The sequence below is a fragment of the Callospermophilus lateralis genome, chromosome X, assembly GCF_048772815.1.
Source record: "Callospermophilus lateralis isolate mCalLat2 chromosome X, mCalLat2.hap1, whole genome shotgun sequence".
Taxonomy (NCBI): domain Eukaryota; kingdom Metazoa; phylum Chordata; class Mammalia; order Rodentia; family Sciuridae; genus Callospermophilus; species Callospermophilus lateralis.
Window position 1 is genome coordinate 101,016,697 of NC_135325.1, and position 25,253 is coordinate 101,041,949.

Consider the following 25,253-nt stretch of genomic DNA (forward strand, 5'->3'; position numbering starts at 1 on the left):
TTATCTTCTCCTGCACCATAAGTATTATTTTTAAAAAATAATTTTTAGTTGTTGATGGACCTTAATTTTATTTATTTATATGCAGTGCTGATAATTGAACCCAGTGCCTCACACATGCTAGGCAAGGGCTCTACCACTGAGCCACAACCCCATGAGTATTATTTTTCATTGAAGCATGGACCATAGCAAAGTTAACTATTTCAAAAGCAAAGAAAAATGAAACCTACAAACAACCCTCCAAAAGGAATTAAACACACACATCAAGAGTACTAGCTCAAGCAATCAAAAAACAACATATCTTATTTGGGAATGATGAACCAAAACAAAACTATCTTGTTACTCCTATAAAATCATAAGCTTCTTGAGTGTAAGGTTTGGATCACTCACTTATTTGTTTACTTTTGATCTCCTAAAAATACCTATGATAGTGCTGGCTATACATGTTATCAATTTCTGTTTTTCGAATTGTCTTCCTGAAATTTAACACAGCTTGGGTCCTTTGTACTGAGTCTTATTTGAAAAGAAGCCATAATACAAATATCCAGTTGTTTTTAATGCTTATATATTAAATCTAACACCATTCAATGTGAATAAGAAGTTGGGAGTGCTAGTATTATGATATTTATTGTAAATCAGTCAGATAGTTAGTTGAAGCCCATGTTGGTTAAAGTTATCAAATCAGGACTCAAAGTGATATGACATTTCCCCAACTAGAAATGGTTCAAGTTCTCCAGCTAGGAAAAAAAGCTATGTTCTCCTATTTTGACATAAACATTCACCCTCATATTAAGCAGAAAAAAAGCCCTTTTACTGTAAACAAAAGAAATTTCTGTATGCCCTTTGTAAAATGTTATATAAAAATGTTGGGCTTGGACACAAGAGAACTTAATCAAAATCCCATGTTGCTTCAGGGTAGCTATATGTGAAATGTAATTTCCATTGTATTGAAAGTTCCATTCAGTAAATATTTATCTATTTTCAAAATTGCCAACATATTTGAAAAGTTTAATTGGTTTATACTGAAGGCACTGGAGAAAAGAAAAATTTGTTTTGACAATACATTTACATGTATTTATTCAGTTCACGTTAGATTATTTCTTTCAAGTGATCATGAAATTTAATGTGAAGTGAAACCATCTTACATATGGTCTTAATGACTAATTTAGAAGAAAATTAATCAATAATCAATCAATCATTTTGATCACTGTACCTTTTTTCTCTGATTTGTCAGAAACTTTTCCTCCAATTGGAGAGTAAGTAGTATCCATGGATTCCGTCCCTCTGTTCCCTTTGCTAATTCCATTTTCATAGAGCTGTCCTTCAACTGGTTGCAATTGCCAAGTCAGGCCAAACAAATGTACTGCTGCAAGAAAACAAGTCATATATTAACTTATTCCAACTCACTGACAAGGCCTCCAAAACCAGCTATCCTTTTGTACCTAGAAACACCATAACTAGTTATCTTTTAGTTAGGTTGAGCAACTAGGAGTATACACCTACACCATACTTTTACATTACTACACTACTTTTCCAAGTAGCTGTTGTTAAAGCTCTGAAGCTAAAGATATCCCAGAAATAGGGTTAGAGATGGGAGGATTAGCAGTAACAGTGGGATTTAACTCAGCTCTTCAGTGCTGTGACCCACCTGTTCCCTCTCCACTTACCTAACTTTCGTTTGTACAAGGAAACTACTGCAGAGTAATGTTAATAGACTATTAAGAGAACATGGGAAATCTTCCCAGTGGTTCTGATTCAATTCAATTCAGAAAATATCTCCTGAATGCCTCATGTGCATAAGACCCTATGATATCTGCTACAGGTGTTTAAGTCTAGATGACGAATGGCATGGGATTTGGTAGTATTGTAAGTATAAAATAACCATAATAGTATATGGAAGAATTGACACAAGAAGTTCAGATTTTTTTAAGAAGATTAAAAAGTATATGTAATTGGTCATTATGCAGGGAAATGGCACACTTAATCTTGACAGAAATATAAAAGTACAGTAAGCTTTATGGAGGGAAATGTGGCCCATTCCCCCCCCCCAAAAAAAAACAAAACCTTTAAAATCTGGTTGATCCTTTGAGCCAATAATTCAATGTATATGAATTAACTACGAATGTGGCAGACTATGACTATCCATCATAACATTTGAAAATAATACTAAAAAGTTCTGATAAATCTAAATATTCACTAAGCGAAGTTTCATCAAATAACTGGCTAAATATAGTAAATAATAAAAGACTGTGGCTACTGAAATAATGTTGCAGAATATCAAGCAATGAAATGGGAAATATTCATGATGTATCAAATGAAAAAAATATCAGGTTCCTAAACAGTATGAATAGTATGATCTGAAATGTGTGTGTGGTGTGTGTGTGTGTTCATTTCTGGAGCAAGAATATGCTGAAGGATATAGTACAGGGAGCTTACAAAGGATTTTTATTTTCCTCCTTATGGTTTCTATATTTTCTGTATATTTTACAGTGAATATGTGATATTTGCCACCTAGAGAACAAGAAGATTTTATTTGAAGAGAAACAGTTTAAAGGAATGATGTCTTAAATTTGGCTGGACTGATCAAGAATGATTTTATGAATGAATAATTTTAGAGATGAACTTTGAAAAATGTGTAGGACTTTGATGGGTGACAATTGAGAGGGAAGAAGAGGCTGGTTGAATAATTATGAATTTGTCAAGTATAGGATGTACTTGAGGCAAAAGAAATGTTCAGATGTGAGTTGTCCCCCAAAAGTTTAAGTATGAGACAATGCAAGAAAGTTTAAAGGTTAAATGAATGGGTTATAAAAGTTTTAACCTAATCAGTGCATGAATTCATTGATAGGAATTAATTGGATGGTAACTGTAGACAGGTAGGATGTGGCTGGAGGAGGTGGGTCCCTGGGGTGGGTCTTTAGTGTATATGTGTATATGTGTGTGTGTATGTATGTATGTATGTATTGTGTGTATGTGTGTGTGTGTATTCCTTGTTGAGCAGAGCTTTCTTTCTCTCTGCTTCTTGGTGCAATGTACTGAGACACTTTACTCTACCACACTCCTTTACCATGATGTTCTGCCATACCTTGGACCCAGAGCAATGGAGCTGGCCATCTATGGACTGAGATCTCTGAAACTGTGAGTTCACAAATAAAATTTTCCTACTGTAATTGTTATTGTTAGGTCTTTTGGTCATAGCAGTGAAAAAGCTGACTGAAACAATTAAGTTTCTGGGATCCATTAGAGCTTAGTTTTGTGGAGGTAGTTGTGGAAGTTAAAGCCAGAAAGGTAGATTAGGGTCACATTGTAGAAAGACAATGAGTGAATACCACCCTTGAATAACTGGAGTTAATATCTTAAGTAACAGTGCAACATTGTTATTTTCTGAGCAGATGGGAGATGATCAGAATTTTCTTTAAAAAGATTAATTAGGTAGCAATGCAGAGAAAATGAGGGTTTTAGGCAAACAAATGATATCATCAGAATACCTTTCATATAAAGATAAACCCAGTAATAGTGTGGAGAAGGATGAACTGGAGGCCTAAAGATAATTCAAGGAAACCAATTGGAATGGCATTGCAATAATATAGTTGAGAAATAATTAGTGTCTCAATTTAGGTGGTGTCCAAAGAATGTCTCAAGTTTTTAGAGTGAGAAGGCAAAAAAGGCAATTTCTTAAGAAGAAATTTCATAAATGGCAGCTTAGAATTTGGCAACAAGGTCTATATGTGTTCATGGTGTGTGTGTCTCTGTGTGTGCATGTGTGTGTGTATGTGTGTGTGTGTGTATACATATCTTATATAGGTATGTAGGTATACTAGGTGAGGCATAAGAAAAAGTGAGGGTAAAATTGTAATTTAAAATGATAAAGTTTTTCAGCCATAGTAACTGAAAAAATGGTGGGATTATTAATAAATTTAGGGAATTCTTCACTTAGCCTCTCAATAGTTGGTACCACATATGTTTTATTGAATAATGAGTAGTTGAAAATATGCTTTGAGGTGATTAGAGGAATGCAATGAATTCAACTTTGGGGATGTTGGGTTCCAAGGACTGGTAGAACATGTACATAGCTATATTAACCATAAAGGGTTGAAGTTCTGGGGAAAATTTTAAACTAGAACAAGACTACAATGGTATACATGCACAGAAGCAACAGTTTAAGATGTGAGAGTGAATGAGGTAATTGAAGGGAGAGAATTTAGGAGAGAATAGTGCCTGGGGCAGAAGCTACAGAAAATTTTTTATTTATTTTTCTCATTATATTTTTCAACATGAACTAAATTCTACCAAAAGGCAAAAAAAAAAAAGCAGGAAGACACTTATAAGTCATCTCATATTTTTCTTTGTGTTCTCAGGCAATCTGAAAGGGGCTAATTTAATATACTCATTTAGTATGTGAACTACTGACTGAAAACTGAGAAACTAGGCAGATAACCTATTTAAAAATCATTCATCCACTTTTAGTTGGAACTTAAGAGATTTCTAGCACCTACTTTTTAATTTATCCTTAAAACTTTTAAGCATTTAATTGGTTTCTATCCTTTTCTTTGGATTAAAGCCAATACTGTCTGATGAATTTCTCTCGCAATTATTGGAAACAACTAAAACCAAACGACACTAGTTCTGAGTAAGGTATGGTATGGCATGTTAATAAAGCTATACTAGTGACATTATTGAAATTTCCTTGCCAAAGGACTCAAAGTTTGGTTTAACATACTTGTCCCAGTTAAAGGCATTTATCAGTATTACAGAAAATTTGGTATTTTCTGAGTCCCCCAAATAATTTGGATATAATGTATCTTACTAACTATATTGAAAATGTGTTTCATTTCCTTGGTTCAATTACTTTTTATGAAATTAGATGGACTATATGTAACAAAAGGCATAGTGGCTCTCATTTTGAAGACCTATTTTATGTACTTTAAGTTAAGCCAGTTTCCTGAGGGCACTAGAAAATGTTAGAAAAATTCATGTGGTGGAGAGAGGAGAGATTCACTTCAAAATATATAAGGTAAGGATTAATTTTTTTACTATCAAATTAAATAGACTGCTTGCAGCCAATCAAGGCAGATACAGAGGTATGGGCACATTTAGTGAATACTCTTTGAGAGTAGTAAGGCTTTATAATTCCTTAAGTTTAATATATCTCTCCTGGGAAACAAACTGTGTGGAATGTATATTTGAATATATAATGAAAGTTAATTACTTGCTACAGATCTGGAGTACCATGGAAAGGCTTCTAGCCTTTTCTCTCTTCCTAATTCAACTTCCATATTGCTGAGGCATGAAAGAAAGCCAAAAGTGCATTTATGTGCAGGGTAGAATGTGGTTACTAAACAACTACAGTGTCTGAGTTTTATTAAAAATAAAGAATAGTTTTTCCATACTAAGCAAATAAATAAAATTATGTTGACCTGTGGAATATGTCAATGGACAACTAAAAAGATATGGTAGTACTTCACCTATGGGGATTATTTATTGATTTATTCAACATATATATTCAAAGCACATGCCAAGCACACTGGTAATGTACTTTCCATATTTTATACAGGTGAATACAGGGAATATAATATTAAACATAGTTAATTGTCAAAACATAATATATATTTATCAGATATAAATAACCAAGATGGCTTACTTAGTACACATTGGCCATGTGTCAGCTTTGGATAGAGGGTATGTGTATGCATACAGGATATTGACATGCATCCTTAAATCTTAGTTAGCTGAGTCCTTCAATTCCAAGTATAGGCATTATGAGCTAACTGGCTAGAATTAAGGGTAATGAACAAATTTATGATATAAGTTATATTCATATATTAGCTCAACAAATATTTTTGAGGCCCTCCTTTGTGCCAGGAACTATTTTATTTTTAAGTTTATAGCAGGGCCAACAATGAAAAAATCCTTACCCTCCCAGAACTTATATGACAGGGTAATGGGTTAAGACTGACAAAGAAAAATATGATAAAATATAAATTATAAAACAGAATATACATGCTATGTAAACAAATAAATAAATGAGATATTGTCAGATAGTTATAAGTGATATGAAGAAAAGAACAGGTAAAGGTAGTCAGTAAAGGCATCTCAGAGGAGGTATATTTGAACCAAGATTGAAATGATGTGAATTCATTATGAATATCTGGTGGAAGAACCTTCCTGGCAGAGGGAAGAGAAATTACAAATAGTCCTGAAATGTTACATGGGCTGTGTGAGGAAAACTAAGGAGTCAAAAAGTGATAGAAAACTCGTACACATAAGGATTGGATTCACAATTATGTTATCTCAGTGCTCTAAACCATTTCAAGAACTGATCACCAAGAAGCAGGAAGTGAATAGAAGGTAATAGCACTAAAATCTCTCATACCAGAACACACACATATAAATGAGCATTGCTAGTAAAAGTAGATCTAATATAAATACTCATGACCTCAAGCAAGGTTAAAGTTATTGTTCCTAAAGACATACAAATATACATACTCCAGTGGGTTGGGAGGCTAAGGCAAAAAGATTTCAAGTTCAAGGCTAGCTGCAGCAACTTAGACTCTATGCAACTTAGTGAGACCCTATCTCAAAATAAAAAAATTTAAAAAAGGGCTGGAGAATGTGACTCAGTGGTTGAGCACCCCTGGGATCAATTCCCAGTACCAATATGTATATATACATACATATGCACACACACACACACACACACACACACACACACACACACACACATATATACTCAGTAAGTAGAGATGGAAACTATCAAGCTCTCATAGGGAATATGAGTCCAATTATCTGTATTTTACTGAAATCCAATAGCTGGGAAAAATGTGTATGTCTATTTAGATATTCCAGGAGTAATGTTTTTTCAGTTGATTAAGAATGACAATCCCTTAATGGTCTTTTAACAAATGTTTCCTACTGATGAACCCTGTACATTTTATAATTACTATTTTTCTTGTTCTATCCAATTGCAAAGAACTATGTTCCAAAATTATAAATTCATTACAAAGTTAAGGTAATAAATGGATTATATTGCTGTTTTCAATTGACAAACTCAACCAAGCATCTTGGATCTCAAGGCAGGCTGACTCCACAAACTGAAGCTCTTCTTAGCTTGCACATATCTATAGAAACTTCCAACTCAAGCTGCAGTTATATCTCTGCACTCAGGATGTTGGACTTCCTTTCTCTAATGTTAGACTGGTGGTGTTTACTAACATATATAACAAATAATACTTCCCTATTCTACTCCCTTCAAAAAAATATTCACTTATAAGGAGACCACAAGAATGCTTGTGGGAAATACAACTTGAATGACTTAGGTTTGTGCTATCCAATATGGCAGCCATGCACCACACATGTCTACTGAGCTCTTGAAATTTGACTAGTCAAAGACAGTATGAAAGAAAGAATGTAAAATATCACATTAATATTTTATACTGATTACATATTGAAATGATAATGTTGTAGATATATTGGATTAAATAAAAATTTTATGAAATTAAATTTCATCTGTTTCTTTTTACTTTTTTAATATGGCTACTATAAAATCTTAAATTATATGTGTGGTTCATATTACATTTTTATTGGACAGTGAAGATTTTGACTAGAACATTTCACAAGATGTTTCTCTTTTAGCACTCTATCATAGAATCTACCAAATTAAATTGCAGACACTTGTTTACATAGTTGCCTCATCAATAATAAGCACTTAAAAGATGAGAATCATGTCTTCTTCATTTTTCTGCCATGGGTACCTAACTCAGCACTTGGGTATAGCAAGTACTACATTTACACACTGCTCATAGGAATGTAATGTGATAAAGTGGCCTTGCAAGGAAATTTTGATACCTATCATAAATTAAATTGTGAATGTTCCTTGAATAGGAATTCTATTTCTGGGAGTCTATACTAAAGAAATAATTATGTCATGTGTCATATGTCATAAAGAACATATAAGAAAATTTATTACACTGTTATTAAGACATTGGCTTTGTTAATATATTAAAAAATCAGAAGGGACAATATATCAAATTATGGGAGAGAATGATGTAGCTATACTATGAAATCTTATGTAAAGCTGATTTAAACATTATATAATGTATATGTGTATCAAAACATCATATGGCAACCTACTAATATTACTACTTTTATGTTTCAGTTAAAATAAATTTAATTTTCAAATTCCTGGAAAAAAATTGTATAAGAATTGAAAGAATTGATACTGAGAAACTTCTCTATTGAAGGAAATTAAGGAGACATGCCAATTAAATGAATATAGGATTCTAGATTGGATATTAGAAAAAAAAAGAAATCAGAATTAAATAGAGCTTAGTTAATGGCATGATACCAAGGTTAATGTCTTAATTTTGAAAACTGTACTGTGGTTATTGTAAGATGTTAACATTGGGAGAAGCTCAGTGACAGGTATACAAAAATTCCATGTTACATTTGCAAATTTTCTCTAAGTCTAAAATTATTTCAAAATAAAGATCAAAAAAAAAAGAGAGAAAAAGACTAATCCAGTGATGTGCCAAAGCCATCTTATACTGGTTTATAAGTGCCATCTATGTGCATCTGTTCCTAATTTCACCTTCAGTGACTTTATGTTGGCAGTTGAAATAGACCATGGTGTGTATCTTTACACTTTGGGAATCAGAAAATACTGCCCATTTGTCCATATAGCTGGTTGTCATACTTTTATCAGTACACCATGGAATGACCTACAAGAACTGACATAGAAAGATAGTTCTATGAAAAACGTTGTAGAACAATGCATATTCTAATATCCCATTAAAGCAGAAAATATGTATTTTATATATGAAAATGCATAAAGAGAATTGAAAGGATTCATACTAAAATATTGATGTTTTTCAGTGGGGGAGCTTGGGGAACTGGAAGAATACTTTAACATTTTCATATTATTGTTAAAATCTTTTGGGGGCTGGGGTTGTAGCTTAGTAGTAGAATGTTTGCATAGCACGTGTGAGGCACTGGGTTTGATCCTCAGCACTGCATAAAAATAAATAAATAAGTAAAATAAAGGTATTGTGTCCATCCACAACTAAATATATATATATATTAAAAAACATGAGAAACTTCAAAAAATAACTGTTATAATATATAATATATATAATATATATATTGGTACTGGGGACTGAACTCAGGGGTACTCTACCAGTAAGCCACATCCCCAGCCCTATTTTGTATTTTATTTAGAGACAGGGTCTCACTGAGTTGTTTAGTGTCTTGCTGTTGCTGAGGCTGGCTTTGAACCCATGATCCTCCTGCCTCAGCCTTTAGGCCACAAATTTCAAACTGTATTCTATAGAGGTTTTGGTAAAGGCTTTTGAATTCTTAGACTCTTTCAACCTAAAGAGTTCTGTTTTCACACACACACATATTTACATATAAAACATATATTATATATATAAACATATATATTATATATATATGAATAAGAAAAATTTGGATACTAGGAAGAATTCTTTTTACGCATTTAAACTTAAGAAATTACATTATAGTGCTAATGTCAAGAAATAGGATTACTATTTTGTCCTATTCTGTATCTTTTAGTACTTTGGGTCAACTGTCTTACAGACAATATTGAAATCCATTTAATAACAAAATAGTACTTTGATAATAAGTAAGATTTTTAAGACAAATATAACTGAGCTTCCAAGAAATCCATCTTGCATCCTAAAATGCATACATATTCAGCTCAGAATATTTTATTTATTTGTTGCAAGAATTATGGAGACTATTTTCTAATTTTACCAAATAAACATATGTAGAAAGTTTGAAATCTGTCTCACAAATAAAGTGTGACTACTACAGTTGATGTCATAAATTTTAATCATCTTCAGTTAAAAGCATGCAAAAATTTTTGAGGTAATTTATTTTCTATTTTTGCCAGCATTTTCCCCCTACCAGTTCCTTTACATATCTTGCTTCATGTTCTTTAAGGCTAGGGAATGTTAAAGATTTTGTACTTTACTTCCAACGCTTGTCAAAGCTACATATCTACTTGTATGCTGGACAATCTCCTTTCTGAAAAACATACCAAATACATTACCCAGATGCTGATCCCTGATGACTTTAGGCTTTCAACTTATCTCTTAGGAGAAACAATTTCACCAGACAGATACTTTGTGGACATCATATGGGACTAGATGTTTCTGCAACAAGAAATATCACTGCAAATATAAATGCTACTTGAATTAAATGCAGTGACTGCAAACATTACAGAAACCAGGTTATCATTCCATTTTAAAATAAATCCCATTTGTATTACATTAAACATCAAATTGGTATATGGGTGAACTATGGCCCTTTAGATCTCAGTTTTATCCTGGTAATAACTAGATTACATGCAGAATTGAAAACCATTAGTTTTCAGCAAAGCATTTTTCAAGAACTAAATAAAGGAAGCAATGAATATTTATTTATAGTACCTTACTTTTGCCTCAGCAATTTCATTCAAGTTTTCTTTTTTTTCCTAGGGTTATACATATACATTTTCTACTAAAAATATTATCTCTCCTTGCCCTACATCATGAACATAAATAAAACATACTTAAATGTTCCTTTTCAAAGGAATTTGAAGGTAGTCAATATGTCTTTGCGATCCCTTTCAAACATTTTTGAAAGCCCAGAAGGCTGTTGTGTCGGGTATGGGTAGAATTTCTTTTGGAAGAAAGGGCTTTACTAATTTAAACAAAAACAACCAAAAGGAAGGAAGAAAGAAAAAGCATGTTAACTTGAATAATTTTACAGAACACATTTTGCAAGTCTGCCATAATGAAAAAGTAAAATTAAATGCTAATTAAGATTGAGACAAAGTGTGAAATATGATATATCAAGAACTATGTAATGTTTTGAACAACCAACAATAAAAATTTAAAAAAAGAATAAATAAAAAAATAAACTGCAATAAAGTGGGTAGCTTAAAAAAAAAAAAAGATTGAGACAGTACAACAGAGGCAATGAGTGCATCTTTCTTATTGCTCCACGTTTGAATTCCTACTTTCTTCTAAATGAAATGAATTACTATCTATTGCAGCACACCTTTTTTTGCCTTAGTACGTTCCTAGTTTTATCCAATACCCAGGCTAGAGAAGATTCTATCAAAGTAATAAATCATTTTAATGTTCCAGTTCTATATTATATTATCTTAAAACTTTCATTTACTATGTATTTTATATTTTCCATTCCAAGATTGCAGCAATATTTATAAATAACATGTCTATTTGGGTACCTTATCATAGGTTTAATATATGATCTCCATTTGTAGTTGCATAACAGGCCCATCTGTGGATTCCTTATCAGCAGACACAATTATTTAGTGGTTTCATCTCAAGTCACAGCACCAATAAGTGTTCTCCATAACTCAAATCTTATTTATTTTTGTATTAGTATTTGCTTTGTGAAGTTAGGATAAATAAGCAGCATAATGATGCATAAATTTAAAACAGTTTAATAAATAATGTAGCAAAATATCAATTTAGCTAGAAATCAACACTTGGATTCTTTAATTTTTTTCTTTTACTTTCCTATTTTACTTCACCTTTTATTCAACTAATTCTTCCTTTCATTGTCAAACAAATCACTATTCATTGTTAAGATGATAGGAAATCTCTTAGATTCCTGAAAAATGCATCACCTCTTTCCTGGCTTAAGTACCTATTAATGATATTATCTGGGTTATTTAAAAGATTGAAATAAAATTTGTGACTATGGAAAGTAAGAAATAGATCTATGCAGTTTTGCCCTCTTCTTACTCATTTTCCCTATGTATGTTTATGTTTTAAAAAGGGAAATGTATTAATTGATTCATGTCCACACTTCCTGGTCACTCAAAGTTCTGAAACTCACTTTTCTAATTAAAGATCATGTAGTCATTGCCATAGTTATATGTATGTATTTTAAAATATTTTTTAGTTGTTGATGGATCTTTATTTTATTTATTTGTATGTGGTGCTGAGAATCGAACCCAGTGCCTCATGCATGATAGGCAAGTGTGCTACCACTGAGTCACAACCCCAGCCCCTATATGTATGTATTTTATGCCAACATTTGAGTATTGAGACTTTCAAACTCTTTCCAATCCTTGATTATTCATAATTAATATTAAAGAACAGGGACTATATGAGGCTTCTTTATTATAATAAAGAAGATGGAACGTGGAGATGTGATAGAAAACTACTGAACCTTCTTGGTTGCTTTTAAGATGTGATCCAATGGGGAGGTACAGAAAATGAAGTGGTGGTGAGCATAATGATTCAGTTTATTCAGGGTTTTCTGAGGTGCCACCATAATAGTGTTCTTCTAAAAGAGTCACCAATATATTATTGAAATGAGGATGATTCAGGATCAGGATCCTCAAGCCTTTTCCTCATTCATGAAATTATTATGTGTTGGTTGACTATGTATTAGATATTGTTTTAGGTGCTGAGGATACAACAGTAACTGTTTGATTACAAAAAGCATCTTTCCCCTCTTAGAGCTTATCATCTATATAGTGGGGCAGTTGTCATGTGGTGTAGTAAAGACCAGGGACTCTGGAGCCAAGTTTCCTTAATTCAAATCCAAATTCTGCTACTAAGTAGCTATGCGACCTGGGCAAATAGTTAATTTCTGTGTCTCAATACCTCACCATAAAATGTACATGATAACTGCATCTTCTCTATAAAGTTCTTTTTTAAAAAATTCTTTCTTTCTTTCTTTCTTTCTTTCTTTCTTTCTTTCTTTCTTTCTTTCTTTCTTTATTTTTAGTCACACATGACAGCAGAATGTATTTTGACATATAATACATATATGAAATGTACATACATCATATTGTCTATTCTATTCTGCTGCCCTTCCTATCCCCCCTACTCCTCCCCTCCTCTCCCATCCTTTCTCTCTATCCAATCTAATGTGACACACTTTTTTTCTTTTTCTCATTACAACATCATATATGTATTCTGTATAATAATGAGGTTCTCCTTCCATCTTCTGTGCAACTCCCCTTCTCCCTCTTTTTCCCTCCCACCTCTCTTCCCTATTTAGTGGTAGTCTTCTTCTCATGCTCTTCTTCCCTATCCCATTTTGAGTCACCCCCCTTATATCAGAGAAGACATTCAGCATTTGTTTTTTAGGGATTAGCTAACTTCACTTAGCATAATCTGCTCTAATGCCATCCATTTGCCTGCAAATGCCATGATCTTGTTATTTTTTAGTGCTGAGTAATATTCCATTGTGTATAAATGCCACATTTTTTTTATCCATTCATCTATTGAAGGGCATCTAGATTGGTTCCACATTCTAGCTATTGTGAATTGTGCTGCTATAAACATTGATGTGGCTGTGTCCCTGTAGTATGCTCTTTTTAGGTCTTTTAGGTATAGTCCAAGAAGGGGAATAGCTGGGTCAAATGGTGGTTCCATTCCCAGCTTTCCAGGGAATCTCCATACTGCTTTCCAAATTGGCTGCACCAATTTGCAGTCCCACCAGCAATGTATGAGTGTACCTCCCCCCGCCCCCCCCCCCCGCATCCTCCGCAGCACTTATTGTTGTTTGACTTCATATTGGCTGCCATTCTTATTGGAGTGAGATGGTATCTTAGAGTAGTTTTAATTTGCATTTCTCTAATTGCTAGAGATGATGAGCATTTTTTCATGTACTTGTTGACTGACTGTATGTCCTCTTCTGAGAAGTTTCTGTTCAAGTCCTTGGCCCATTTGTTGATTGGGTTATTTGCTTTTTTGTTGTTTAACATTTTGAGTTCTTTGTAGACTCTATAAAGTTCTTTTGAGGACAAAATGAATCAGTCATGTAAGATACCTAAAAGTGCCTGGTATATACTCGATGCCCAGTAATTGTTAGCCATTATTATTAACTCTGGCTAATTCCCCTTTAAGGTAAACCTTTCCAAACCATCTGGAATCAGATAAAGGCAGAAGGTCATTTTCTCATTGAATTCTCTGATTTCCTACTCTATGAGAGAATTGTACAGTTATAATTTTTTTCTTGAGAGAATAGAGGAACTCAAATCTTTGAGGGAACTTCAGGTGCCATTTTCACACAGCAGTACAGCAGATTAAAAAAAAAAAAACTTTTGCCTAATTTTCTAATTCCAAATTTAGAGCAGACATTCATATCTCTTCCCTCATTAACATCTCCCAAAGCTGCTTATTTCCTTTTCTCCACCATTGTGGTCCCTGGGCCTAAAAATTGTAAATTTTGGATTATTTTGGTAAAAGTTTTCAGAAATTAGAACAATTCTTAATGTTTTAAAGATTCTATCATTTTAGTAGAATACAAATTTTACAAAGGTTAGAATGAAACAGTTATAGTCTCACTTTATGAAACATAAGTAAAGATTCTCACATAGCCACATAGTTAGAAGTGGGTTCCAAGGAAATTTCTGCTGAGTTACCCAGCACAAGTATGCAATCCTGAGTGATGAGTTCAACTCTAAAATTGACCTGTGCAGGTAAGGAAATCTGTCTGCAACACAATAAGATTATTGTATGTTAGAGTTCAAAAAGACCACAAATCAGTTGGCTAGGGATGTGACTCAGTGAAAGTGCACTTGCTTAGTGTTCGCAAAGCCCTAGGTTCCATCTCTAGCACCAGCAGCAAAAAATAAAAACAAAAAACCCCAGAAACTTGTTGAGTAGAGTTTAGAAAGGAGGCAGGAAAATAATCTTAAAGAGACTTGGCTAATACTACTTCATCTTGGAGATTAAAGTTACCATCACTGATGATAGCATGTACACTTGATATGATGCAATGACAATTGCACCTCTGTGATCTTCCTTCTAAAACTCATAATTCCAGTATAAACATGATAGCAACATTAGCAAAATCCAAGTTGAGGGACATTCTGTAAAAATTCCGATCAGGGATGGGGATGTGGCTCAGTGGTAGAGTACTTACTTGCTTAGCATGAGCAAGACCCCAGGTTCAATTCCCAGCACTAAAAAAAATCAGACCAGTCAAAACTGGCAAGGTTATCTTGTAAAGAAAATTGTTACAGGCCAGAGGAAGATAAGGAGGCATGAAATTTAATATCTTATCCTGGAATGGAAAAGCCACATTGGGGAAAACTGTCAATACCTAAATCAAAGATTGAGTTCAGTTAATAATAATTATCATTGTTGGTTTCTTAGTTGTGATAAATGTACCATGCTTATATAGGATATTAACAATAGTAGAAAGCAAATGAGGAGTTTATGGTAATTCTCTGTACTATATTTGCAACTTCAATGTAAGTCTAAAAGTGTTCTAAAATTAACAACATGTTTTGGAAATAAAACACCACAGACAAACCATATAGTTCAATCTCTTCATTTTAGAGAAGAGGAAACTAAAACTTAGCCCTCAGTTTCATTCTACTAAATCACACTGCTTCTGCCATGTTCAAGGCCAAGAGAAGATGGAATCCATTTCTTCTATTCAATGACTTTTAGTACTAAAATAATTTGGTTGAAATATTGGGTTAATGAGGCCAATGGTATAGGTTAAATTTTTATGCCATCCAGTTGCTTTTGCACAGAATAAAACTCTGGACTTTGCCACAGACTGGTTATTCAAACTCATTTTGTCCATTCATCTCAGGTAATTGCATAGGCCAGTCTGAATCCCCAACTTCACTGCTCTATTTTTAAAAAATCACTTTAATTAAAAATACACATATATCAGTAAAATAATCATTTTATGAAACACTTTGATGATTTTATTGCATTACTGGGCATATGTAACCAAAGTCATATATTCCATTGGATCTACAATCTCAATCTTAGGATTTTTGTTAAAAACTGATCACTTTGTTTTCCAAATTCTTATTGTCTATTTTTAAACTACATTCAAGATTTTTTTAAGAAAGAAAAGGTAAGTAGTAGGAAGATTACTCAACTTCATATGATACCTGAAAATGGATCTAAATTTATTCTTTATGTTTTTGTAAATGACTTAGCATGATATTAGTAGATACAGGAAAAGAATATGGCAGTATCTTATTTTCCAATGGCTTAAAACTTTAATTTTCATGTTTAATATAACATTAAAATAGACAATTAATGTTAAAATTTTTAATGTATAAAAATTCCTTATAAATTAATAAATATCAGCTATACCCTCCAATAGAAACACAGGCAAAAGATATCAAGAGGCAATTCACAAAAAAGAAAAGTAAATTAACAGTTATAACTTAATATGTTCAACCATGGTGATAATTTAATTATACAACCTAGAGGAGTGATTTCAGTAAGATGATGGAATAGGAATTTCTAGTGCTCATTTCTCACAGAAAAATCAATTTTAACAATCATCCATGCTGAAAGATTCCTTCACAATAGCTTAAGAATCAAGTTGGAAGATTATGGCACCTGCATAGAGAACAGGGATAAACAAATGCATTAAGGAATGTGAAGGACAGTTTTACATTACCTGTATCACCCTACCTACAAGCCCATGCAGCATAGTGCAGAGAGAGTTACTTTTCATGTGGAGGTGGAAGAGGAAAATGAGTCCCCAACTTCATTTGGACCCCAGCATCAGACCCACTGCAGTAAGTCTCACTACTAAGTTGGCTCCCATGGATCAAAGATCCTGGAATTGTCCAGTTCCAGGTAAACTTAGCTTAAGGCTCCAGGCTGGCCCTCAGAGTCCCAGGTTCTAGGTCTATCCCTGGGTTTAGATGACCTCTATGGCTCCAGGCTTAAGGCCTGATCCTACTAACCCAGGCTCTCAGCCTGACTTATTACCAGGTAGGTTCACAAGGATTTGGCCTCCAGTCTGGCTACTACAGATCTAGGCTCCAGGCCTACATTAGCACCAGGCTGGAACTCAGAGCCCCAAGCTCTAGGCTCACCTCTGTGGCTCCAGGCTCTAGACCTTTTCCATGCTATCCCTTGTGGCCCAAGGTACCAGTGTGACACCTGTTGTCTCAGGCTCCAGGTCTGCCTGCCTCAAGCATCAGACCCACCTGCCTCAAGCATTGCAGTAAACAAGCTTGCCTGCAGATCCTCCAAGATGGCCCACATAGAATCTGTGGAGGAGCTGACCAGTGGAGCACTTTCCTTGCTAAAGCTGATTTATAAAGACTGGAATAGGGGATATAGCCACAAAGATCATGAATAATCAAGAAAATATGACACCTCCAAAGAAACTAGATAAAGTACTTATAACTAACCCTAAAGAAATTGGAATCTATGTACTTCCTCAAAGAGACTGAAAATAATCAGCTTAACGAAGCTCAGTGGGATATATATAAGAGAACACAGAAAACTAAATAAAATCAGTATAAAAATACATAAAGACTATGAGAAGCTCAACAAAGAAACAAACAAATCAAACAAATTCTAGTGCTGGAAAACACAAAGTATAAACTGAAGAATTCCATCAAGAGCTTCAAAAGCAGTCCTGATAAAGTGGAATGAATAAGTGAGCTCAAAGACAATCTCCTTTAAACTTACTCTGGAAGAGGAACAAAAATTTTAAAAATGAAATAAGAATGAATAAAGTCCATGGTAAACACGGAACACCATTAAATTCACCAACACATACATTGTAGAATTTATAGGAGGAGCAAAGAACGAGAAAGGAATAAGAATATTATTTTTTAAAAAATCTGGAGAGGGAAATGAGCATCCAGATTAACAAAGCCTAAAGAACTCCAAATAGATTAAACATAAAGAAAGGTGCACTGTGACATATTATTATAAAATTATGAAAATTCAAAGAAAAAGAGAAAATTTTAAAAGCACAAACAGAAAAGCAACTGATTACATCAAGAGAACTTCCATAAAAATATCAGTGGATTTTTCAGCAGAAACCTTGCAAGCAATGAGGGTGGGATGATACATTCAAAGTTTTGAAAAGGGGTAAAACTTCCAATCAACAATATCATAATTGATAAATAAGAAAATCTTTGACTTGCAAATGATGGATGGACCTGTAAGACATTATGCTGAGTGAAATAAACCAGAGATAGAAAGATAAATATTGCATGATCTCACTTATATGTAGATTCTGAACAAATCAAACCAACAGAAGCAGAGAGAAGAATGGTAGGTGGTAGGGACTAGGGGCAGGAGAAATGGGAAGATAATGGTCAAAATATACAGTTTCAGTTATACAGGGTGAGTATGTTCTGGAGAACTAATATGTATAGCATGGTGGTTATAATTAATATTGTATTAGATACTTGAAATTTTCTGTTTTTGCAATGCTGGAGATTGAATCCATGACCTCAGGCATGCTAACTGTGCACTTTACCTCTGAACTGTATGCTTGAGTTTTCTTAGAGTAGATCTTAAATGCTTTATAACCCCCCACCCCCCAACAAAAAAATTTTTTTACTATGTGAAGTGATAGATATGATAGTTAATTTGATTATGGTCATCATTTCACTGTGTATACATGCATCAAAACATCATGATATATACCTAAAATAAATATAATTTTTATTTTTCATCTTATCTCAATAAACATGGGTGGGGGGAATGTAAGTTAAAACACTGAAATAGGCTTTTGCCTATCAAAATGGTTTCTTTTTGTTTTTTGAATAAATTATGATATCAAAAAGTTTTTAAGCATTCAGAGAAAATGAGTACCCCCACATACTGCTGGTAGTGTAAAATGTTAGAAAATATTTGGGACAAATTGGTAATATATCCACAACTTGGGAAATGCTTTAAAATATTTTCATCCAGAAATTGAACTTTTAAAAATTTATACTAATAAAAGACTGAACAGATATAAAACATTGATATCCAACAGGATATTTTATATAACAGCAAGATATTGAAAAATTACTCAAATGTCCAATATCTGGGATTGATTAAAGTAATAACTATATACCATATAGAAGGGTGCTGCCATTAAAAATAATGTTGTAGAAAATATTTCATAACATAGAAAGATGTTCACAAACTAGGTAATAAATGGTATATAATATCATTTATTTTAGAGGCTATTTAGTGTAATAAGTGAAGGCATAGACTCTCTTTAAGTCAGACAGGGGACCAGGAGCATAGCAAAATGGTAGTATGGTGGCCTAGCATGTGCAAGGCACTGGGTTGGATCCCCATCACTAAAAATAAAAAAGTCAGACCTGTCTCTTCCATTCACTAGTTCTACATTATGGGGTAAATTACTTAAACTCTCTGAAACTCAGTTTACTTGTATGGAAATTAGAAACAATAATTATTCAAAAAGGGACCTACATAAGTTAAAGAATAATTCATGTCTATTTTGAGAAATTAAGCATTTGATTTTTTTAATACTACAATATCATATCCTTTTTTTGGTTGTTGCTCATCGTTGTTCTTTTTGATGATCATATTTAGCCAAGGGGAATGCCTTCAATTGTCTTTTATGTCATTATGAGATGCCTGAACACATCTTGCTTTCTAGAACAAAATATTCCAGATTTACTTTGTACTTCTTTTCCTGTCAAAGATCTAGAAATAGGTATTTCTTCAAGTATATTTCAGTAGGAATATATTAAGAAACCAAAGGTTAGATATGAGGTATGCTCATTACTACTTAGTGCCATTGCTTTTAAGTCCTTTCAGGGGACGGAGCAGGAATACACACATAGAAAAAAGCTTTTAGGTTTTGTAATCAACTTTGTAAATATGCACATATATACACACAAATCTGTACACATGTATATTTTTAAAAAGCACACGTTCAGTTTGATAATTTCAACTGTACTTCCAAATCACAGTTCTTCCTCTCCCTCATTCCATGTGCTAGTATCTGAACCCACAGCTTTGCACATATTAGGGAAGTGCTCTACGGCTGAGCTACATTCCCAGTCTTCATTCCATTATTTATAATTATTTCCTTTTGCACAACAGTAAACCTTGTTTCCAATTGGATCAGTATACTTATTAATTTGCTTGTCCTAAAAGATATATAAAATAGTATTAGAGTTATTACACCAAAACTACTATTAGAAATAAGCCTACAAAGTAATTTCAAAGTTGGTGCGTTTTTTTCCTTAGAATGTATCCCCTAAGAGTATGCAGTCAGAATTACATATTCAAAAGGATGAATCTTTTTAAATAAATAAAACTCCTAAATCTTGTAATGGAGTACAAAAACTAGAAAAGAAGGCAAGAGATATGAATATAAAATTTACAAAAATATCCTTAAATAATATATAAAGATTAAATTTCACTCAAAATAGATAAATAAAAAATAAAACTGCATGGAGATATCATCTCTAATCTGTTAAACTGACAATGATTCAAAAGTTTACAACACAGTTTGGTGGCCAAGTCCATAGAGATTTAGGCACTTTCAAAAATTGCTGGTGAATATACAAAATAGTATAACCACAATGCAGAAGGCTTATGCAAAGTACACAAAGTTATTTGAAAGTTTCTATTATTTATTCCTCTTTATTTCTTATTTTTCATATATTTCCCCTTTTCTTTTGATTTAAGGTTGTTCTTTTCATTGGTTTTAATATCATTTTATTTATTTTTCCTTATTTTTTTGTTTATCACACGATCAACTTGTGTTTTATCTTTATTATTTACCTCTTGAGATCCTGGTTTATTTTATTAATTTTAAAAATTTATTTTCTTTCATTTTATTCATATGAATTTTTCCTATTTAAATGGCTTACTTGTATTCCATAAATTTTGACATAGGGTGTGTTTATTAACATTACTTCTTGAAAATTTTGTAATTTTACATTTTATTTCCCCAATTATATAAGAGTTGCTAAAATTTTTAAAGTTTTTCAAGTGGAACAATTTTTCTTGTTTTTAAAATTTTCCTATTATTTTGCAATTTCATTTCACCATTATCTGGAAAGATATTTGCATTATTTCTAATTTATGAAATTCATTGAGGCTCCCTTTGTGACATAATACATGATCAAACTTTGTGGATGTTCTATGAAACTTTAAAAAGAAGCTATATTCTTTATTAACAGGGTGTTATAATCAACACATTGCCTTAAGATCCGTCTTATTAACGGATCTTAAGTTCTTTTAGTTCTTCTGCATACTTATTTTTGGTTCATGTGACATGAATTGCTCACAGTGGGATAAAATTTCCTGTTACTCATGTATTTTTGTTTATTTCACCTTATAGTTTCTTTGCATTTCTTCTTAGTTTTTGTGTTATATAGGTGGTTATACATAATCATAGTTTGTTGTAAAGTATCCTTTTTGTTGTCTTGAATGGTTTTTATAAACCGGAGTTCTACTTTGCCTGATATGAAGCTCATAGTCTTTCTGTTTCCATTTGCTTAGTAAATCCTTTGCTTACTCTTTAATTTTTTGCTGTTTCTGACTCCCTTTATCTCAGGCGTGACTCTTGCAAACTAAATTAGATTTTATTTTTTGAGCTATTTTTAAATCTTTACATTTCAATACATGACTTAAATCATTTACATTCATAGATGGGACAGACAAATTTGGTTTCAACTCAATTGTATAATTATTTTATGCTATATTTATAGCATTATACTAATTCTATTGTATTTTTATAGTTTTTTTATATTTTAAAAACTGGCTATTTGAGGTTTGTGCTTATGTTCTACTGATTACCTTTGTACTATTATCTTTTCTAATTCCTTTAGTCCTCTTTTCACTTGCTTGACTTCATATTATTTGGTTTCTCACCTTGATTCTCTATGTGACAATCTACTTTCCCTTTTTTCTTCTTTTCTCATTTTTAGCTGCATTATTACTACTGATAGAAAAAAAAAGTTTACTTACTAGTTTTCCTCTCTTGTCCCCACCTTTGTTTTAATCTTAAATATACAATTAAGGAAGTCTAGCATTCACCATCAGACTATTTACCATAGTTCCTCATGTCTTAATTGGGTCTTATAGAACGGTTCAATTAATTACAATTCTTTGCCAAATATGGCCCATTGTCTGGTATGAAAGCTAAGAACAGGTTTTACATTTTTACATGATTGAAAAATTTCAAAGGAGCAATAATATTTCAGGATACATGAAAATTTTGTGGATTTCATTTTTCTGTGTTTATAAATAAAATTTTATCTGAACACAGTCAAACTCACTTGCTTACATATTATCTCTGGCTGCTTTAGGTTATAAGTTGAGTAGTTGTGACAGAGACATCCAAAGCTTAACAATATTACCATCTGGTCCTTTATAGAAAAAGTTCACTGACTCATAGTAGGGCTTGTGACCAGAGTATTCCCTAAATTCTTGCATGTTAACATTATTTTTCTTCTTTCTTTTAATATTTTTAGTTGTAAATGGATGCAATATTTTTATTTTGTTTATTTATTTACATGTGGTGCTGAGAATTGAACCCAGTGCCTCAAAAATGCCAGGCAAGCACTCAACCACTGAGCCACAGCCACAGTTCTAACATTATTTTTCTATGCCCCTAAAAATGAAAGGACAACCAGTCTGAGTAAAGTTCTTAGCTCATACTCTCTTTCTTGGGACATTTGAAAATGCTGTTTTACCCTTACATCACTTTGTTGTTCAGATGCCTGATGCCAATCTGATTTTCTTTCTTTTATAAATGACCCTTTCCACTCCAAGAGCCAAAGGGTTATTATTTTTTCTTTATCGTTAAAGCTTAATATTTTTAATAGGATAAGTCCTGAAATCGACTGTTTGACAGTTTTCCAATGCATTTGAGGGTATTTTAGGTTGTTTCCTCTATTACTTACCATCAGGTCTTTTATTTCTGGAAAGTTTTCTTTGATTATAATTTTTAGTATTAGTTTTAGTTCATTGTTTTGTTTTACTTTGGGAACTATATTGATATGTAGTTTAGGTTTCTTTGCCTACCTCCTGTAACAATAATTTTCTCTAAACTTATTTCTTCAATTCATTCTTTTTGCTATTTTAGGGCCTTTTATCATTGTGTTTCTTTATAGTTTAAAATATTTTCTCCCTTGGTCACCATTCAGTGTAGTCTCCATTTTCAAGATGATTTTATCTTATTCTTCAATTCATTTTCTGCATTCAGTTAACTCTCATTTTGCACATTTCTGCTCTGAGTTGCAAGATTTATTATTTGAGCCTTTTTAATATCTTCAAGTGTTTGTTTAAAGATGCTTTATTAAGATTGAAATGTTTTATTTCTGTTTTATTCTGTTTTTGGATTGGTTACTTGGGGAGGTTTTTCATCTGGTGAAATGGCATTCTTATTTTCTAGTCTCTTATTATAGAGCTTTGTAGGAATGTTATCTTATTTTTTATGTTCATTCTGAAATATTTTATTTTGCTGGGCCAGCAGTAAGAGTTGTACGCAGACAGAAGTCAGGAGTTTTGGTGACTTGCTAGGTTACTCAATTTTCTAGTTCTTATTAAAGTGCAGTTTTTAAAATTGATGATGCCTTTTGGATAGGGGTTAGATATATCTCTTAATTTTGTGATGTGCTTTTATTTATGTAGTATCTTAAGATTCTACCTTTTGCTTCCTTCTTTCACCATTAAGCCTCCAACAGAGGAGAAATTAGTGATCCCACCACTTTAGATTGCCTTCCCAAGGACATCAACTCTAGTTCTGTGCACTTTAAAGTACATACCTCTCAATTAAAGTAGCTAGTGTCCTCATATACCAGGTATGAGATCTGTTCTCAGCATCAGCCCATCAAGGATGAGACTTCTTTTTAATGGGAGTAATTTGATCAATTCTGGTACAGCTAGGCCCCAAGTCTTATAACTTCTTTTCCATTTAATTTTTCTGACTCTCGGGTCTGACATGGGCTACAGAGCTAACTCTGCTTAATTTGGGTGTTAATTTTTCTACTTATGTGTAATTTAAAGTTTGAAGAATTCTCTGTTTAGTGGTTATTTTATTGGGATAGGTTACGTGTGGTTTTGTTTCCTTTCCTTGTTGATTTGAATTGCTTTTTGAAGGACAGTGGAGATATTTGGATTTAAGAGGCTAATGCTGCTGTGTAGGAACTCCAAATTCACTGTTAATATAAATTTTTATTTATATAATACATATGAAAATACATACACCTGAACATTGCGTACTCAATATCTATAGCCCATTCATTTGAAAAGAATCTCTAGTAATAGGAATGTAATAAATTTTTATCTATCTAGTGCTCTTTTTTAAGAATATTTTTTAGTTGTAGATGAACACAATACCTTTATTTTATTTATTTATTTTTATGTAGTGCTCAGGATTGAACGCAGTTTCTTACATGTGCAAGGCAAGAGCTCTACCACTGAGCTACAACCCCAGCCCTACCTGGTGCCTTTTTGCTCAATTCCATAAAATATTTGGCCTTGGTTAGGGCTATCATTTTTAAATATGAAAAGGGCCAGATTTACTAATAAGGTCAATGTGTTGTACTTGCAGGCCATATTTTCCTGCCTTTCACATAATACTTTCCAATATTTCCAAGGCTTGGAAATTCATGAATATCTCATTTGTTTGGCTTAAAGTACTGATGGCTAACATATATCAACTTCTGAGCCAACTCTAATTACAGAACCTAGACCCAGCAGAAAAGAATGTTTGTTTGCATTTGATTACTTATATATTCCAAGGGTGTGAGACAGGGAAGTAATGACATCAATGTCAGGGATTTGCCATTCGTGGTTTAAGACTGTCCTCTAACAAAATGCAAATAAACTAAGGGAGATATAATACATTTATCTTTGTCATAGCCACTTATACTTCAGTGTGAGTTAACTTACTTATTACATGGTTGCAATCTTATATATGTCTGTCTAGAATGAAGGCAGGTCATATAATAGAATGAAGAGGTGGAATGAGTATTCTGATGGACTGGTGAGTTCATGATCCTGTAGGAAGCAGCCCCTAATTGGTCCCAGTTAATGATTGACATATTATCTTCACCATACCAAGGACTGAAGTACTGATTGGCACATAGTAGGTACTCAATAAATGTGTAGTTAAATGGATGAATCCAGGTCTAGGGGTGTCAGATATTTTTATTTTTTCAAGAGAAGACAAAAATTTTATGTAAACCACAGGTTTTAAGTAAAATCTCTTGACTTAAATTTGAAAATTTTAATAGTATTTAACAAATTCTATTTGTATCAGGTAAAATCTGACTATTTTATCAGATTAATCTCTGAATTTAGTTTTCGTTAGGGAATAGAAGGCAAGACTAGGTTCCTGATTTGGAGAGTAAAACACAAAGGGAAATTAAGACTGTGGGTTTTGGTAATGAAGCAGAACAAAGCAAACAGGCTGAAATAGTAACTCAGCCCATGACCTTGGCCTCATTAGCCAGGATGCTACTGAGATAGTGAGTAATCTAAATATTTTTA

General features: G+C 32.8%; 1 protein-coding gene across 3 annotated transcripts in view; it reads right to left on the reverse strand.

The window, feature by feature from the left end:
• Window positions 1-25,253, reverse strand: part of Tenm1 (teneurin transmembrane protein 1) — a 529,849-nt gene that overhangs the window by 263,718 nt on the left and 240,878 nt on the right. For 2 of the 3 annotated variants that reach the window (XM_077107669.1, XM_077107668.1), the window contains exon 6: window positions 1,211-1,363. In XM_077107669.1, coding sequence (XP_076963784.1) covers window positions 1,211-1,363 — 153 coding nt within the window. The remainder of the gene's footprint in view (window positions 1-1,210; window positions 1,364-25,253) is intronic. The other variant, XM_077107670.1, reaches the window with a different exon arrangement.